This window comes from Vanellus vanellus (assembly GCF_965231255.1).
Source record: "Vanellus vanellus genome assembly, chromosome: Z".
NCBI lineage: Eukaryota > Metazoa > Chordata > Aves > Charadriiformes > Charadriidae > Vanellus > Vanellus vanellus.
Window position 1 is genome coordinate 47,522,349 of NC_138908.1, and position 19,650 is coordinate 47,541,998.

General features: G+C 39.0%; 1 protein-coding gene across 1 annotated transcript in view; it reads left to right on the forward strand.

Annotated features, from left to right (window-relative positions):
• Positions 1–19,650, forward strand: part of SMC5 (structural maintenance of chromosomes 5) — a gene marked incomplete at its 5' end in the record, with an annotated part of 57,334 nt that overhangs the window by 11,347 nt on the left and 26,337 nt on the right. Inside the window, 9 exons of the mRNA XM_082497976.1 lie at positions 2,642–2,803; positions 9,168–9,239; positions 10,145–10,400; positions 11,594–11,748; positions 13,397–13,510; positions 14,650–14,744; positions 14,945–15,077; positions 19,010–19,183; positions 19,320–19,489. Coding sequence (XP_082354102.1) covers positions 2,642–2,803; positions 9,168–9,239; positions 10,145–10,400; positions 11,594–11,748; positions 13,397–13,510; positions 14,650–14,744; positions 14,945–15,077; positions 19,010–19,183; positions 19,320–19,489 — 1,331 coding nt within the window. The remainder of the gene's footprint in view (positions 1–2,641; positions 2,804–9,167; positions 9,240–10,144; positions 10,401–11,593; positions 11,749–13,396; positions 13,511–14,649; positions 14,745–14,944; positions 15,078–19,009; positions 19,184–19,319; positions 19,490–19,650) is intronic.

Consider the following 19,650-nt stretch of genomic DNA (forward strand, 5'->3'; position numbering starts at 1 on the left):
TGCAAAATACCAAGCTCTTTCTAAAAGGAGTAGTGCATTCTCTTACAAGGGCATATTTCTTTGTCATCTGACCTAGCACTGTTTAATCTGAAGAATAAATGTTTTTGATGTCTTAAAATTGGGTTCACCAAAGTTAAGAGTAGCATGGGGGTTTATTCTTCCTTCTGTGGATCTTCCCCTTCCCCCATCCTCCCCAAAAGGTAGGTTTCTACTTGTAGATGAAATATACCTAGCTGTTTAGAATTGCCTCTGTAACAAAACAGAATATCTAGGTAAGCCTCCAAAACAGCCAGGAGGCAGATGTATAAGCACTGCAGTATGTTACAAAATGGAGAAGACAGGCAGCCTGAAAACAGATCAACTGAAATACCGCACTAGATTGTCTGTTGGTCCTAATGGAAAAGGGGAGGTCTAGTGTTGAACTTGTTTTACTGTTTGACCACTGTAGAATTGTGTTTTTATTCTGAAGACTCCACTGCTCTTCACCCGAGGAACACTTTTCTAGTCAAGTGTCTTTTCTAGTCAGTGCCAGCTGCTTCTGTATGTGGAGAGTTACACACCATTATTATATGTGTCTATGTCTAGTAGGCTTTTGAGCATCTGCTTTAAATTCCATTAAATGGACCGTAGGAGTATAATGTTAAAGATTTGGACTCAAGGATTTAGGGGACGTTTTATGTTCTTGTCTGTACCTTAATGGGACTTCTATCAAATGATTGTGTCATCTGTAATCAGTAAGCAGATTTAAGGAGATACAGTTTTTTTGACATAGATAATCCTTCTTTTGTAGGGCCTTAAAGAAAAGGGATTTCTTACCCCTCCAAGCTTAAGGTAGTATGGAATACCATAAGGTATACTGTTTTAAGGTAGTATAGCAGCAGGAAGTGCTTTTCCTGCTGCTGTAAATGTCCTGAAAGCACATAATTCCGAAAATGTGTTTTGACCAAGCTGTGTCAGTTCTTCTTTTCCTCCTCTTCCATTTACAATTGAGAAAAGCTTTGTTCTGTAGTTTAGGTGAAAGTATCTCTTGGGAGAGCTGAAATCCTTTGGAAGTTCTGCAGATATTTACCTATGTGCATAATTACAAGTATCGAGGTTATTTGCTTAAAGGTTACCAAAAAACAGAGGTCTAATGCAAGTCAGGTTTTCTTTTCTTCAGAAATTCTTCTTTCTTTTCCTTTTCTTCTTCTTTCAACAGGTTTTCTGTTTAAGGGATTGGCTTCACATGTCATCACAAGTTCTAGGGAAACTTGCCTGTACTTTGTATCTGAAGAAATGACATGTAATTAATTGTATGTGTGTGCATTTGTTTTAACCTTGAAATGTAATACCTTATTTAGAGAAGAGCTAATTTTTGAGCTTATTCTATCAGCTAAGTGGAAGTATAATTGTTTTACCTCTGTAACTTTGTAATGATGGCTAGTAATTGTACTCCATATCATGGAATTAAAGCAGCCTTCTTCAAATACTTTTTGGCTTTATAAAAAAGATACTATGAAGAACGAATTTGGATTTAATAGCCTAAGTTGATTTATTTGTGATTAATTGTGTGTGTTTACAAGCAGGGTAATTAAATACCTAACTAGGAAAAAGTGGTAGCAGATCAAGCAAAGTTTGCTGTTACAGATAGAGCTTGCAGGCTATCTTTAGTATTTTTTTACTGCTCCAAAACTTGGAATAATCCAGGCGTATCCTCAAATCCAGGGCTTTCTTTAGTGCCTGGCAAATCCAACAGTTTTCCCTTCCTGTGCACTCCCATGTACAAGTATCTACTTCTCTTCCCTTTAGTCCTCTGAGTATCTTTTTTCTCATGAACCCTTAACAATCATTAAAAGTTGTGTTCTTATGTGTTTGTTTGTTTTTGGGGGGATTGTTTGTTTTGTTTGTTGGGGGTGGTGGCGTTCTGTTTGTTTGGGGTTTTTTTGTTTGTTTTTTTTTCCCTCCAGAGAGCTTAACACAAAAAAAAATCACTTATAATGGCTCCTTCAGATTAATTTCCCACCTTCTTGAAGTGGACATTCTTGGTCACCATACTGCTTACCTTCTCTTTCAGGAGTGCATCTCCAGTTAAACTCCCTAGGTAGTGACTTCTCTGGTATTTGTGGTGTATGGTGGAGTTTTTGTTTGTTTTCCAAAGTTCTGTTCCGCTCTGTCTCTCTCCTTGATTTACTTCAGGGTTATGTCTGTTACTGGCTCTGATGATCTGTCCAGCTCCTTCCTTTTCTTTCTCCTGAAGTTGTCTGTGGTTATTTGCTCCTTAGCTTGAGGACTTCTGCCTAAGTAGTGCTCAAACTATGGACAGAAGGGGCTAAATAATTACTTTTTCCACACCGGTCCCAGATGGACTTAGAGGCAAGTTAATTGCAGACAAATTGGTCGTTTCTTCTGCTACTTAAATTGCATATTATTTAAGAACCATAAAATGTTTGTACTTGTTCACTGAGGACTAAATCATCCCTGCATCTCCTAGTCATAGTGACTAGTAACAGGAGGATTACTTCAGTAGTTGCTCTAATATTAGCTTCTGAATGAGATTTTTCTCCTAAAACTCATGTACAATTCAACAAAATGTTTAGAGCAGTATAAAATGCTGGAATAGAAGATAAAAGTCTTTAATTACTTCACTTTCACCTCCTCCAAGGAATATGAAAATGTTCGTCGGCAGCATGAGGATGTGAAACAAAGCCGAGACCAAGCCAAGGAAGAACTGAAGAATCTGAAAGAACTGCAGTCCCCAGTGACAAAAAAAATCCAGGAAACTGAAGAACACTTTAAGATTCTGGATATGAAAATGAGAGATAAGGTAGGCATTTTAAGTTCTCAATTAATGTATGTAATATTTCAGGTGTTCTGTGTTCAGCTTTGAAAATTGTAAACCAATAACCTCTTTCTAGTGTGCCATATTGATGTGTTTCAGAAGAAATTTTTCTCAAGTACTCATGCCCTTGGTTCTCACTGCCTTCTCCATGTCTGTTCCATTCTTCTAATATTTAACCTAATTCCATAAGTAAGGTATAATTTTTTATTAGACGATAATCTTCCATTAGCTGTGAATACTTCTTTGCATAAGGGCATTTAATGGTAAACCTGTCTATGCCTTAGAGCTTATTATCTGTTTTTTGAATAGCTGCTCTCTCTGGGGATATGGAAAATTACTATTTCTGTATGACAAATAGGAAGGTACTGTAATTCTCTGCAGGATTTTAACTATCAAGTACTATTCAGGCTGCAGAAGTCATTGTATGTATAGGCTGCACAAATTTTCATTGGATAACCAGAGTTAAATGGTAACATGAGAATGTTTGCTGCAGTGAGTTCTGTTTGAAGATAACTGATAAGATCAAAGGACTTGGTAGGGAGATACCTCTGACATCTGTAGAGGACTGCTGTCATGAAGCATCTTGCAGAATCAGGGTCTGAAACTTCAGTGGCATTTAATGTACTGTGAGCTAATACATTGTCTATATGCTTTCTTTAAACAAGCAAGCAAACAAACACCCTTCCCCCAAACAAACAAAAATCCTTGACAAAACCCAAAACCAAACCTGAAAGACTAGACAAACAAAAAACACAGATTTATTCACACCACTTCTATTTTTGTTGGGATGTAAACTATACCAGGCAATACTAGTTACCCAAGTACATTATTATTGGGATTGAGATTAAGTGCACCCTCAGCAATTTCGCTAACACCACCAAGCTGTGTGGAGTGGTTGACATGCTGGAGGGAAGGGATGCCATCCAGAGGGACCTGAACAGGCTTGAGAAGTGGGCCCACGCCAACTTTATGAAGTTCAACAAGGCCAAGTGCAAGGTCCTGCCCGTGGGCCAGGGCAATCCCAAGCACAAATACAGGCTGGGCAGAGAATGGGGTTGAGAGCAGCCCTGAGGAGAAGGACTTGAGGGTGCTGATTGACGGGAAGCTCAACATGACCTGGCAATGTGCACTTGCAGCCCAGAAGGCCAACTGTATCCTGGGCTGCATCAAACGAAGTATGGCCAGCAAGTTGAGGGAGGTGATACTGTCCCTCTACTCTGCTTTCATGAGACCCCATCTCGAGTATTGTGTCCATCTCTGGAGCCCTCAACATAAGAAGGACATGGACATGTTAGAGCAGGTCCAGAGGAGGGCACAAAGATGATCAGAGGGCTGGAACATCTCTCCTATGAGGACAGGCTGAGAGAGTTGGGGTTGTTTAGCCTGGGGAAGAGAAGGCGCCGGGGAGATCTTATAGCAGCTTTCCAGTATCTGAAGAGGCTTTTTACAAGGGCTTGTATAGAATCATAGAATCATAGAATCAGTGAGGTTGGAAGGGACCTTTAAGATCATCAAGTCCAACCATTAACCTACCCTGATAAAAACACCACCACTCCTAAACCATGTCCCTAAGCAGCTCATCTACCCTTTTCTTAAACACCTCCAGGGATGGTGAATCCACCACCTCTCTGGGCAGCTTATTCCAATGTTTAATAACCCTTTCAGTGAAAAAATGCTTCCTAACATCTAATCTAAACCTGCCCTGACATAACTTGAACCCATTTCCTCTTGTCCTATCACTTGTCGCCAGGGAGAAGAGGTCAGCTCCCATCTCTCTAAAACCTCCTTTCAGGTAGTTGTAGAGGGCGATAAGGTCTCCCCTCAGCCTCCTCTTCTCCAGGCTAAACAACCCCAGATCCCTCAGTCGTTCCTCATAAGGTTTGTCCTCCAGACCCATCACCAGCTTTGTAGCCCTTCTCTGGACACACTCCAACACCTCAATGTCCTTCTTGTAGTGAGGGGCCCAAAACTGAACACAGTACTCGAGGTGAGGCCTCACCAGTGCCGAGTACAGGGGGATGATTACTTCCCTAGTCCGGCTCACCACACTATTCCTGATGCAGGCCAGGATGGTGTTGGCCTTCTTGGCTGCCTGGGCACACTGCTGGCTCATGCTCAGCCGGTTGTCCACCAACACCCCCAGGTCCTTTTCTGCCAGGCAGCTTTCGAGCCACTCCGCCCCCAGTCTGTAGCGCTGCATGGGGTTGTTGTGACCCAAGTGCAGGACCCGACACTTGGCCTTGTTGAACCTCATACCATTGGCCTCAGCCCATCTGTCCAGCCTGTCCAGATCCCTCCGCAGAGCCAATCTACCCTCAAGCAGATCAACACGCCCCCCCAGTTTAGTGTCGTCTGCGAACTTACTGAGGGTGCACTCGATCCCCTCATCCAGATCGTTGATAAAGATATTAGAGAACGGGCCCCAGCACCGATCCCTGGGGGACACCACTCGTGACTGGACACCAACTGGATTTAACTCCATTTACCACCACTCTCTGGACACGGCCATCCAGCCAGTTTTTTACCCAACGAAGAGTATACCTGTCCAGGCCATGAGCAGCCAGTTTCTCCAGGAGAATGCTATGGGAAACGGTGTCAAAAGCCTTGCAAAAATCCAGGTAGATAACATCCACAGCTTTTCCCTCGTCCACCAAGTGTAGTGATAGGATGAGCAGTAATGGCTTCAAACTGGAAGAGTTTGAATATCTGTAGAACATATATTAGGAAGAATTTTTTCACTTTGAGGGTAGTGAGGCACTGGAACAAATTGTCCAGGGAAGTTGTGGAGGACCCATCCCTGGAAGTGTTCAAGGTCAGGTTGGATGGGACTAGGAGCAGCCTGGTCTAGCGGAACGTGTCCCTGTCCACGGGAGGCAAGTTGAAACTAGATGAACTTTAAGGTCCTTTCCAACCTAAGCCATTCTGTGATTCTATGATTATTATTAAGAAAGCCCTTTGTTAAATGTATCCTTTGAATTTTGTGTTCCACAGTACTGCAAGTTTTTATTATGCTCTGATTCAAAAGACCTAAATGTTTAAAAATATTGCCATTTTATTGAAGTGGGCTTTTTGGGGTGTGGTTGGGTTTTTTTTTTGTTATTTTGTTGTTGTTTAAGTGTACTTCCTCAGAGGAAAATTAACAGCTTGAAGCTTGAAATTAATTTTCATAATGCAGTAAGGGCCTTCATGCTTGTGAAGTGCTAAGCTTTGTTTTCACTGCTTGGTATTACCCTGCTAGGTTTTACTCATATCTTTCATTTTAATTGATGTTACACTAATACATTTTTTCCAACAGGAAAGAATTCTACTGAACCATTGCTACCACAATTCTTAAAAGTATGGGGCTATATCCAGATAAAAGTTATACTCTGTTGGTATGAGTTATACTCTGTCTGAGAAACCTAGGACAAAACAGTGAGCATTTTAGTTCTAACTTGCAGGGAGCATGCTCAGCATAGGTTATCTGCTACAGAACTGTGAAAGAAAAATTGGGAGAATGTAGTAGCGGATGGACTCATGAATCAACGTATTTTTCTGCTCAATCTGAACTTGTGGAGTACAGCTTTCACACGCTATACATTCACAAGGTTAGCTGTATGCTGAAGTGCTGTTTAATTTGGGCCCAGAGATTGAATTAGGTGTATTTTGTTCTGCATTTTGTTCTTCTATTCCAGAAGCCAAATAGATGGGAAGAAGGAAAAATGCTACATTTGAAATAAATAACTTATAGAAGACTTAGTGAGATATTCTAATACTGCTTTCCAGAGATTATTTACCATTATTTTGATTGTAATGTATAGCTGATACTATGTTGTATATAATATTATGATGAGACATTTCCGAACCTGAGCCTGTTCTAATGTTAAATGATATATCCAAGTCTAATTTGAATTATTAATACTCCATTTTGAAGAAGCCCCCATAGAGTCCAAAATCATGGTAAGAGTCTTAAGGGAATATATTATGTACCTGGTTATGGCATGAATAATTTGTATGACATCAGGCAAGTTAACAATATGTTAGAGGTGTATCGCTACTTTTTGAACTTTTGTGACAGTAGCTCTTTTTTGGGTACTGAAATCCGTTTCCTTCCCACATACTTTCTTATTTGGGCTGTGAAAATGAAGTTCTTTTAAAGGAGAATTAGTGCTGCTTGCACTGTCAGGAGATAGTTTTGATCTAAGGGAAAACCTCAAGGCTTTTAAGTACCATACCTTGAAATTGCTTAAAGTGCTCATTCTTCATTAGTTCTTCACTTTTGCATATTCATGCTTGAATTTATTGTAACTTAGAATTTTATCTTTGTAGATGCAAGCATTTGGTGAGCGTTTCACAGATAATTATGCTGTAAGACAGCAAGAGTTGATTAATGAATGATTTTATTACAAAACCAGTATAACTCTCTTTTTGGCCCAAAAGTTTTTTTCAAGCCAAATTTCACTTTGGCATTAAGGGAAAGCAGTTTAGTATTTTAAGTCCTCTGCTTTGGACAGACTGACTTGTAGGGAGCGTAATTATCTTCAGGCCTTTTGGTCCAGGCTTATATCCATTATCAAATAACTGTAATCCTGACTGCTTCTTGAGGTCTTGCTCTTGGCTTGAGGATATGTATGTGAGAGCAGAGATAAACCACCTATTCATTGTCTTGTTTGCACTTTGTTGGCAAAAAGCTAGGCATGGTGTCACAGATTTTGCCTGGAAGCAGCTGGACTGAAAGTAAAGGTGGAGCTAAATCTGGGAAGAATTTAATGTATCAAGACAGTGCATGACTATTTCTCTTGTCTCTCTGCATTAAAACTGTTTTAAGGATTTGGTTAAGCTAAGAATTCTTTGTAAAATTTTGTGCTCTGGGTGTGTATGACATGTAGATTCTGGAAAAAAAAAAATCAGCCCTTTTTGTAGGAAGAGGTTGATAAAATTGTGTGAGAGGAGCCTAGAATACTTTCTGCTTTAGGCTCTTGAAAGGCATTTGAACAGATCAGACTATGCAATGCAGTTTTTTTAGCAGTATTTGATGGTATAAAGCAGTGTGTTATGGTTGTACCATGGAAACCATAAAGACAATTACAGTTGTTAATCTGTTGTGTAAGGTAGGTATATATAAATGTATGATAACTGAAAATATAATTGAAAAATTTAATTCCCGTTCCTTACTAGTGTCCTGATTTTGAGAGCCTTCAGAATTGTTTTGTGAATATTTTGGGTCAGTTTCCTGGGAGAATGCTTCCCCTCCAGAATGCCTGCCTGAGGTCTTTGGAGAGAGCATCATGGCATCAGTACCTCATTGCAGTGAGCTGCAGGACCAAGGTGTATTATTCCATGTTGCCTTCATGCAAAGAGCTGTAGAGTCAGGGTCTTAAATCTTTGTGCATTTTTCAGGTTGTGGGAGGGAAAAGATTCTGCATAATTTCATTTTCTCCATTCTTGATGTGTCTTAGAGTTTTCAGTGTGACTCAGTTTGTAGGAAGACATTTCTTCCAGCAAGAGTGCTGTGGTTGCTTGTTTCCATGTCTGCACTGGAATTTACTTACAGTCCTTCCATCCTTCTGCAGTGTTCCAGTGTTCTGTTTGCACTGTTTTCAGCCTTGAGGGTTCAAGGAAGGAGGGATTAAGTTTGTAGAGAAAGCGCAGTATGCTTTCACTGTGTTCAGGACTCAGCTGTACAAGTGCCTGGGCAACCTGGTCTTAATAACACCTGCTTTGAGCAAGGGATTGGACTGGGTGACGCCCTGAAGTCCCTTCCAACCTGTATTCTACAACTCTGTAGAAGCTGAGAAGGATAGAGAAAGAATAGAGACATGGGTGCCTACACACGAGCCAAAAAGTTGTCAAGCTCAGCTGTTTAGGATATAGCTTTAGTACAATGCACTTCAGAGGTAGGATGACTTTGACAAATTCTGTTTTGGCTGTCCTGTGCGTAGGAACTTAAGCCTTTCTTGCTTTAAGTGTAAGCTTTCCTTGGTAAAATTAGTTTGGGAAAACAGGCAAGAACATTTTATAAGTGTAAGGGTCTGAAAGTAACATTTTTATTGAAATTGAGGATGGAGTTACTTTAATTTCAGATTAGATTAGGAGACTTACTCTATCTGTCATGCCTGAATATGCAGATCTATAGCTGATTGGTTGTGAACAGTTTATATGCCATTATTCAGTTCTTCACGAGCTGCTGAAAATATACATTACAGATACAAGTAAGAATAATAAGAAACTGGTGAGTATGACTTTGTCAGTGATAAAATTATGCTTAGTTATGCATATACAGAATGTTCTTTAAAATATGACTGCTTTTTACAAATATAACTATAACTGAATTTATGACTATCTAATTTAAGTATCTTACTGTATGCAGGCTGCTGAAATCAAACACATTTCTCAAAAATGTAAACAGAAGCAAGATGCTTTGGAGATGAAAGATAAACAAGTAAGTCTTGATATATATGACTTTTTTGGTGTTTCTTTGCTAGTGTTTTAATTCACTACTAGCTATAGTATATGCTGCATTCAGGCGGAATGCTACTTCTTAAATTCTGCAGTAAAACAGATATGGGGTTGGTTTTTTTGTTTGTTTGTTTGGTTTTTTTTTTCGTTCTTCTGTTAGCAAAGAGGGAGATTTCTCTGAAGAGGCTGCAAGTGCTTCCAGACTTCACTCCCTCCAGTCTTTAAAAAGCCTTTTAGTCAAACATTACTACGAGACAGGTGTATGCTACGTAAGATCAGTTACCTTAATGCAACAAACCTAAGAATAGACAGTGTGTGTATATATACTATATATTACAGATTTTCCTTGAAAAGCTACAGCCCTTATAGTACAGTAATGCACTTGGCATTAAACATGCCCTCAAATAATCTATGCAAGAGGCTAGAGTTATTGCTTCTCTTAAGTGTATGTGTCCAGCGTTTTTTAAAAATAATATGCAAAGATAGGTTGTAAAACAGAACTTCATCTAAGCACTTGGTCAAGAAGTTTATAAATTAAATTTATAAGGGTCAATGTTGCAAATTTGGTTTGTGCTATAGTTTTTATGCAATCTTAAACTTTCAAATATGTTAAGGAAGATGTTAAACTTTCAGCTTCTGCTTTTGTAAAAATAGAGGAACTTCAAAAATTGATTTAAAAGCTTGATTGTATTTTTGCTTTAATGTTCCTAAATCTTTAACAAAATCTTTCTTCAACTGTCGTAGGTCTATTAGAACTATAACAGACTCTTACGGTTTTAGTACATGCTTACATCAGCATTTAATACCACTTGCACAGATATCTTAGTTATTTGTTGTAGATTTCATATACTAAACTCCTTTAATGTTGGAAATACTCAAAATTCTTAGATTGAAGAAATTCATAAAGCTTTGAGAATGAAAAAAGATGAAGAAATAGACAGACAGAGGAAAATACACAACACTCACAAGATGATAGAGGACTGGAAGAATGAGCTCAATACAATGGCAGCCTGTGAGAATCTTCAGCCACAAACTGATGCTGTTAATAATGAGCTGAAAAAACTACAAGAAGAAAGGGCAAATATTGACAGTGATATCAGTGATCTAATAGCAGAGAAAATGAACCAAGAGAGGGAAAAAAAAAGTAAGTTACTTGAGGTTTTGTTTCTTGATGTTTGTTTTTTCTTTTTTTAAATGACTGTTTGTACAGAATCTGCTTGTTGTCCTGCTGTAGTGAAATAATCTGCAACATTTACCTCAAGCCTTATTAGTTCTATCTTACATGTATAGCAGTGCTCTTGTCTCTTATCAATTTCATTATAAGTAACGGAAACTGCTTTCAAAATAGAAAAAAAACAAGGAAGATTCAAAAGTGGCAATTGATCTTAAAACTGTCCTTCCAAAAAATTAGTTTCCTGTGACCTTTAGGTAAGGAGACTGCTTTGCCAGTTCAGGTTTTTTCTGTTATTAAATGAAAATATGTACTGTTAGCAGGATACAAAAAATGAACCTGAAGCAAAAGCAGTTTGTTTTGAAGATGCAGCATTTAAAATTATGTCTTTTGCAGTATATTAGCTACTAATGCTGCTTTTGTCCTTTCTAGATGAACTTGAGCTAACCTTAATTATAGTAAATTCCTTTATACTAGCGTAGGATTTACAATTAGTTCTTTCTAAGAAACAAAATTCAAAAATTATAGCTTGGCAGGTAGAGGGTATTGTTATATATTCCTCGGGGTGTGTAGTACATTTGCGCATACCTGTCTGTCTGGCACTTAGCTTGTCACAGAATCCGAGAAGAAACTAAGGTATATAGAGACCGAGTGACCTAGGGAAGGAGACACTCTGTATTTTACCTTGAGAAGCACAGAAGGTATTTGATTTTTATTTCTCCTGAATAGCAAATGCTTTTACACACAGTCTATTATCACACATTTAGTTTTTTGCAAGTGTGAAATAACACTCAAGAGATTTCATGTTGTTAGTCCCAGTACTTCTTTCCTCTTGGAGTGTTTTTGCTTTTAAATACAAAGGTAGAACCAGTTTTGAGCAGAGCTAAAGAGATATTTTTAGGACCAAAATCTGATGTTTTTACTATGCTACCACATTTTGGTATACTTTGGGTAAGTCTTCATTTTATTTTAGATTTTAAGCTTTAATAGTTCTTAAATTTTCTTTAGAATAAGCAGCATCTTGATTGTGGGAATAGAAACTCTTAATTCTTATAGTGTCCTAACAATCTTATTGCTGGAGTAGCATAGTCAATAAATGCTGGGAAATGCTAGTTATAATGTGTACTTGCTGTGGACTCTGTTTAAGAAACTGCCTTATATTACAGGAATAATTGATCGCCTTGGACAGCTTAATAATATAATGAATATGAAAGAAGAGAATCTTAAAGGCAGATTCCGAGACACACACTCTGCTCTTATGTGGCTAAGAAAGAACAAAGACAAGTTCAAAAAAAAAGTTTGCGAACCCATGATGCTTGAAGTAAGAAAATTTTACTTGCATATTGCTCTAACCAGTTACTGTTTAGTTTATTTGTCTTGCAAGACTTCAAGAATGACTTTAAGACTTTCAAGACACACCTTGAAATTTACAATTACATGTGGGATACATTAGCATGGTGAACTATTTGTAATTTTAATTCTTTAGGCAATGTACTAATACTTAACATTGAGTAAGATGGGGGGTTCCTTCCCCTTCCCTCCTCAAGAAGCAGTCCTTTATTAAGGACCCCATTGCAGATTTCTTCTAAGGTACATCCAATTATTTAGACTTAAGTAGTTCTTATTTGCTGCTTAAAAAAGCAGCGTTAGTTACTATTGAATACCTCCCCTTATAGCACAGCCTGCTCAGCAGCAGTTACAACATGTCACTGTGATCCCCAGGTGTTTTTGTGGTCTGCTTTGCACAGCCAGCTACAGACACAGAAACACCTCAATTATCCCTAGTTGTTTTGGGATATTATTAGCTATATATATATATACTATTAGCTAGGAATAGCAGGACTAAATTTTCAAAGAGACTATTGGTTTTCTAGTGCATTCCTCGAGCAATATGTGCTCCATATAATGTGAAGAGGATGAAGAACTCTGGTGCATTCCTCCTCTTCCTCTTCAAAATTGCAAGGATGTTTTAATAGTATATTGCTACAATTTAAATTAGTTGAATGTTTGCATACCAATTCTTATGCTTTGTGCATTTGCTAGAACTATTCAAAATTAGTTTTGTTTAGTATAAAATACCAAGTATTTCCTGTTATTACCAGAACTTCCATTCTTCCTGGAAGACCACATCAAGTTAATTTTACAAATGCCTTGATAGGATGCCTTTGCTTTTACTTTAAGGCCTCATTAACCTCTAACATACACTAATGTCTGAATTTATTTTCTTTGATATTATGTGAGTTAGTCTCATGTACCTAACTTTCAAATTGCTAGTAAGTATACCCAGCCTTTGGCTAACTTGATGTTGTTGAATTCTGTAGTTCTGTGTAATTTTGCCTTTGTATGTCACGTTCAAACATAAACATTTCATTCAGATATTAAAAGCTTCACCCATGTTAAATATGAGAATTTTTACTATATTATTTTAAGGTTTCAAAGAGAATGCAAGCAATCTGTGAATCTCTGTCTGCCTAGGGCATCACAGTTCTGTATTTGTGTTTGGTGATGTTCACTGTGTCTGAATCAAAGGGAACTGCATACGAGTACTTTGTGGAGTGCGGCATTTTCTGGTTTTGATTCCTTAGGTTAACTGTTTCTAAACAGTGAGATACCTTTAGTAGTACTGGAGCAGAGCCACTAGACATGAGATGGTGGTCGCTGCAATTTTAAGGTTAGTGTGGAGCAGAAGAGGGGGAAATGGTTTGGTGGAGACAGTGATAGCTCCAGGAATGCTGAGAAAGGATATAGATGGCTGAAAACTGAACACAGTGCCATGTGAGTTACTGTAGGTTTCCTCCCAAGAGAATTGGTTGCAAAAAGACAGGGAGTATGTCTTTAAAGACATTTAAACATTGTCTTTGTTTTCATTAAACGTAGGTTTGGATATCATCTGACTGCTTAAAATGGTTTGGTGGGGGGTGTTAAGTCCAATTGTATTAAATCACTTTCTCATTACCTTTCTTTATCAGATCAATATGAAAGACAATAGACATGCTAAATATGTTGAAAGTCACATTTCGGCCAGTGACATGAGGGCGTTTGTTTTTGAGAATCAAGAAGATATGGAAATGTTTCTTGTGGAGGCAAGTAGGCACCAGTTTTAAAGACTGATTAAATACTGATGTAGGAGGCCTAAACTTTGGAGTCTACCGAGTAAGTCTATATTTAATAAGTTTTGATGGGCAAGATCAGCACAACAGCTAATATGAAGTGTCCTTCTGGATTAAGGTTTTCTTCTGGAGTAAGATTTTTTTTTTTTTTTTTTAAAGCCTAGACCAACTGGAGGGATGCAGGAATATTAATAAAATATTTCTATTTAGAAATAACTTTTGTCTTCCTTGACAAGACAATAATCACTGAGGAGAAAATACTGTGTACAAGAAAATGACAAGAGCAGGAAGCCTCAAATTTAGTACAAAGCATTTCCAGTGCCTCCTCAGTAAAGAGGCGAGAGGGCATCTTTTGTGAGAACACAATGACCCAAGCAGCAAATCAAGCTTATATTTTCTTAATACTGCTGTTTCCTGGAGCGATAAAGAGATTGTTCCCTTTGAGAGCCAGACAGATGACGCAGGAGAAAATAGCCACAAGATACCGCTTTAACTGTCATAATGCTTCCCAACTAGGTTCCACAGAATAGTGTGATAATGGTGTGACAAACTGTCCTGAAATTTTTGAAGACCTATTTTGCCTTTCACAGAACCTAGTCTTTTTTTATATAGGTGAACAGTTGTGGTGATATCTGAGGTTCTGGGAGCTTGTGTGCCTCCTTGGTGGTGGACCCTAGTGCAAGGCTGCTATAACCAGCTGAACTGATCTTTCATTTGTATCCTCAGTGTTTTCTGCCCTGTTAGGCTCAGGCTTTTCAGAGCCTTTGTAGCCAGTGGTCTGCCATTATCTGTGAAAAATGGCAATACAGGCTGAAAGAGGGGGATTCCTTATTACATCTAGCTTGGTTGTTTAGATTGGGAACCTGGCTCTGGATTTCTTTCATTGCTTTTGTTTCCTGTAATGCATGGTATTTTCACCGAGAGACATTAACTGAGCTTGGCTTTTAGAGCACTCGGTCATGCCTGAGCCAGAGCAGATTTTTGTAGGTTCTTCCAGAGGCTGTCAGTTTAAGATAATTCTGATTCTGGGAATCAAGAATAAATATTTGACTTTCATATAGTGAATTTTTATGCTCTTTTTTACCAAAAAATCTAATGTAATCTATTTTTAGATGCGTGATCATCAGAAATTAAGAGTGAACGCTGTATGCGCGCCTGCTCAATCATGTGCTGAAAGCTTACCTTCGAGACCTATTGAAGAATTACAGTATGTATCAGATTATATCAGTAGGGAATGGGTTTAAATACAATGTTTTGCTGTTGTTGATATATATCAGAATTTTCTACACAAATCAATTCAATTCAATTCTGGGTTAGTGGGACTTCTTTCTGACACTTCAGTAACTTCAGCTTGTTTACCTGCCAAATTTTGTTTCTGATGCATGCTTTTTTTTCTCTCCTCTTCAGCCGATACGGATTTTTCTCATATTTACGAGAGTTATTTGATGCTCCTCACCCTGTGATGAGTTATCTTTGCTCCCAGTACCATGTTCATGATGTCCCTGTGGGAACAGAGAAGACCAGAAACATGATTGAAAGGGTGAGATGTCCTAAATAGCGCAAATACACTGGTGGTCTAGAGTTTTATTTCAGAAATTCTTTGGAGAGTTAATGTGGAGAAAGCGAAAAATTGCTTTAGCCTTCTAATTGGCCTTTAGAAGTGAGAACAGTTCATTGTACACAAACATATTGCAAGACATTTTAACAAATCCAGTCAGTCTAATGCAGTACTTTACAGAAAGTCAAATATATTTTTCACCTGCATACTGTTCCAAGTCAGTTATATGGAGTTGTTTTATTGTAATAACTTCTACTTTAAGTGCTTGAGATATTCTGGGCAAAATTTTGATCAAACAGTTAATAGTACATGACAATGCTGACACATTGTTTTTAAAGCAATAATTAGAAGCTGCTTTATATATATATATGTTAAGATGTACAGTTTCTTGAAAATATAGTTGTATAGCTTTGGTCAGATTTGATGTGATAAATAGTATATAAATCTTTTGGATTCTTAGAAATAGACGAAGAGGTCCCACTAGGAGTAATGTCCCTACCATAGTCTTTCATGGGTTCTTGCAAGCTCATCATTGCTAGATTGTAACGGGTAACACACATGACAGTTTTCAACTTTAATCCTTATTTACTTCTCCATCTCTGCTGGACGTCTGTTGTCTATCTTTTACAGACAGTGAATCATAGAATGGTTTGGGTTGGAAGGGCCCTAGTTCCACACCCCCCTGCCATGGGCAGGGACACCTCCTATTAGACCAGGTTGCTCAAAGCCCTATCCAGCCTGGCCTTGAACACCTCCAGGGATGGGGCCTCCACAACTTCTCTGGGTAACCTGTTCCAGTGCCTCACCACCCTCAGAGTGAAAAATTCTTCCTAACGTCTAATCTAAATCTACCCTCTTCCAGTTTGAAGCCATTACCTTTCATCCTATCACTACGTGCCCTTGTAAAAAGTCCCTCTCCAGTGCCACCCAGCTTGGTGTCGTTGGCAAGCTTGCTGAGGGTGCACTCAATCCCAACATCCATGTTTCTGACAAAGATGTTGAATAGCACCGGTCCCACTACTGACCCCTGAGGAACACCACCTGTCACTGATTTCCACTTGGACATTGTATCGTTTACCAAAACTCTTTGAATGCAACCAACCAGCCAGTTCCTTATCCATCAAGTGGTCCATCCATCAAATCTGTGTCTCTCCAATTTAGAGACCAGTATGTCATGTGGGAAGGACAGTGTGAAATGCTTTGCGTAAGTCCAGGTAGATAACATCAGTTGCTATCCCCTTATCCACAAATGCTGTAACTGTCATAGAAGGCCACTGTATTTTTCAGGCATTATTTGCCCTTGGTGAAGTCATGTTGGCTGTTACCAGTCACCTTCTTTTTTCCTGTGTGCCTTAGCAGAGTTTCCAGGAGGATCTGCGCTGTGATCTTTCTGAGCACAGAGTTGAGACTGACTGGCCTGTAGTTCTCCGGGTCTTCCTTTTTTCCCCTTTTCAAAATGGGGGTTGCATTTCCCCTTTTCACGTTAGTGGAAACTTCACCAAACTGCCATGACTTTTCAAATATAATAGAAAGCAGCTTAGCAACTTCTTCTGTTAGTTACCTCAGGACCCACAGATGGATTTCATCAGGTCCCATGGACTTGTGTACCTTCAGGTTCCCTTAAATGGTCATGTACTTATCTTCACCTACAGTGGGCAGTTCTGCATTCTCCCAGTCCCTGCCTTTGCCTCTGCAAGTTGGGTGGTATGGTTAGAGCCTTTGCTGGTGAAGACTAAGGCAAAAAAGTCATTGAGTGCTTCAGCCTTCTCCATATCCCGGGTGACCAGGTCTCCTGTTTCCTTCTGGAGAGGGCCCACATCTTCCCTAGTCTTCCTTTTATTGCTGACATATTTGTAGAAGTTTTCCTTGTTGCCCTTGATGTCCCTGACCTGATTTAACTCTGAGGGCTTTAGCTTGCCTAACCTGATCCCTGGCTGCTCAAAAGTTTCTCTGTATTCCTCCCAGGGTATCTGTCCTTGCTTGCACCCTCTGTGGGCCTCTTTTTTGCTTTTGAGTATGTCCAGGAGCTCCTTGTTCATCCATGCAGGCCTCCTGGCTTTTTTGCCTGACTTCGTTGTTGGGATGCGTCGCTCCTGAGCTTGGAGGATGTGATCCTTGAATACTAACCAGCTTCCTTGGGCCCCTCTCCCCTCTGGTGCTTTATCCCATGGCACCATACCAAGCAGATTCTTCAGGAGGCCAGAGTCAGCTCTCCTGAAGTCCAGGGTGGTGAGCTTGCTGCACACCCCCTTTGCTACCCTAAGTATTTTGAACAACTATTTCATGGTCACTGCAGCCAAGGCTACCCTTGAGCTTGACATTCCCCACCAGCCCCTCCTTGTTGGTAATGACAGGGTCCAGTATAGCTCGTCTCCTCATTGGCTCCTCTCACACTTGGAGAAGGAAGTTGTCATCAATGTGTTCCAAGAACTTCTGGATTGCTTGTGCCATGCTTCATTGTCCTTCCCACAGATATTGAGGTGTTTGAAGTCCTCCTGAGGACCACGGACTGTGAATGCGAGGCTGTTCCTATCTGTCTGTAGAGGTCTTCATCCACTCAGTCCTCCTGGTTAGGTGGTCTGTAGCAGATCCCCTCTATGATACCACCTGCCTACCCATAAGCTCTCTTCTTTGAATTCAGAAGACTACTTTGGGCTCTCTGAGAACAGCAAGAGTTGCTTTTTTGAGAAACTTGGGGAATGGGCTCTGTGAGTAGAGAACAATTCCTATGTTATTGGGGATACCTGTTGCTCCTTCCTATCTATGTTTCTGAGGCTCTAAGAATGAGGAAGAGGAAAGTAAAAGTGGAGGGAATCTTAGATTAAAAGCTCCTTTCTGAATGCTTTTCCTAAGCATTTTTGTCTTTACACTGTGATTCTTCCACCACTTTGTATGAGGTCATTGAGTTTAATTTTGTAAACTGTTTTGTAGATACTCCTCTTTTCCAGAGCTCTGGGCAGCAAGTGAAAAATCACTGGTCTAGGGGCAAAGACAGGCCACTGTTCTGAATGTGTTGCATGTGGCACTTTATCAGTTCACTTGTGTAAAGTTTTTTCTTTTTTATTATTCTTGAGAAATGCTTTATTTGCAATATTTTGTTTCACACATGTCAGGCTCAGTTTAAAAGAAGACCTGTTTCATAGATCTGGGCATATAGCAAAAGGACTAGGGTGGAATGTTGTCAATAATAGTCTGAGGTGTAAAACAAAGTAAATGTGGTTTTCAGTGTCCTGTAACCAAATCGACAGAATATTGCTAGTGCTGTGTATGTAATCTGAAAAAATCTTTAGTAAAATTTACGTTGTCCTGTGGAGGCTTTTTGCTGTTCCTGGTTTACTGGACATTATATCCTTTTGTAGTACTAAACTACTTTGTGTTATGGTAAATCTTTGGTTATTTATAATATCCTTTTTGACACGAATCATTTAGAAATAGCAACTTTAGTATTTTTATACCTCTCTTTTTTTTTCCTACAGATGCATTTGCTTCACTGAAGTTCATGCATTGTAGCTCACCTTATGGTTTCATCTATTAATTTCTTAAGTACTTCTGATTCTTTGGTAGACAGGCTACATTTGCGTGCTATGCATCTACAGCAAGTACAATCCTTGTTCATGATGCTGTACGAATATTAACAGTTTTTTCCAGCATCTATCTGTAATATCAGAATCTGTTTAATTGGTTAGGGTAATATACTGTTTTTAACAGTATCTTAACAGTTCTTTGCTGACCAGTCTGAATTAAAAGTACAACGATGCATTAAACTTAGCATCATCTTTTTGCAAAGACTTGTTAACAAATCAGAGTCTTGCTCAAGTTCTTTACTGTGGGTTTTAGCTAGTTGATTTCTTGTTCTGAAAAGCATTGCCTTAAGTAACACTTTTGTCAGATTAATATTTTTGTGTGGTTTTTAGGTCATACAAGAAACCAAATTTCGGCAAATATACACAGCAGAAGAAAAATACATTGTTAAAGTATCTGCTTATACAAACCTAACCCTCTCTACTAATACATCCCTGAGGGTGGCACAGTTCCTCAGTAGTTCAGTGGATACAGATGAAAGAAGACAGTTGGAAAACCAGCAACAGGTACAAATTTATTTCCTTGCTGTATATGATGTGAACTACTACCCATTATATTGTCCAATAAGCATAGCCTACTTATGTGTGTTAGTGTGGTATGTTTGTAGTAAGAATGCTAGTGGCGTGTGTTCTTTTATTTCAGGACATCAATAACACCATTAAATCCTTGGATATGCGTTTGACTACATTGTTTGAAAGACAGAAACATCTGGAACGCAGAGACAATGAGCTCAGGCAACAGAAGAAGGAGCTTTTAGAGAGAGGAAACAGGAGGAAACAGTTGGAATCAAAAATTGGTGTGAAGTATGATAGGTAGGAAACAAACCATATTATCTATGAAACGTGAACAGTTTTAATAACGAAGGTAGTTTGGCTTCCTCTTACTGCAGTGTGCTTTTACCATTACGAAGCAGCCAGTAGTTGAGCATCAGATACAGGTAATAATCAAGACAGAAGGTGTTTAGAAAAGGAGA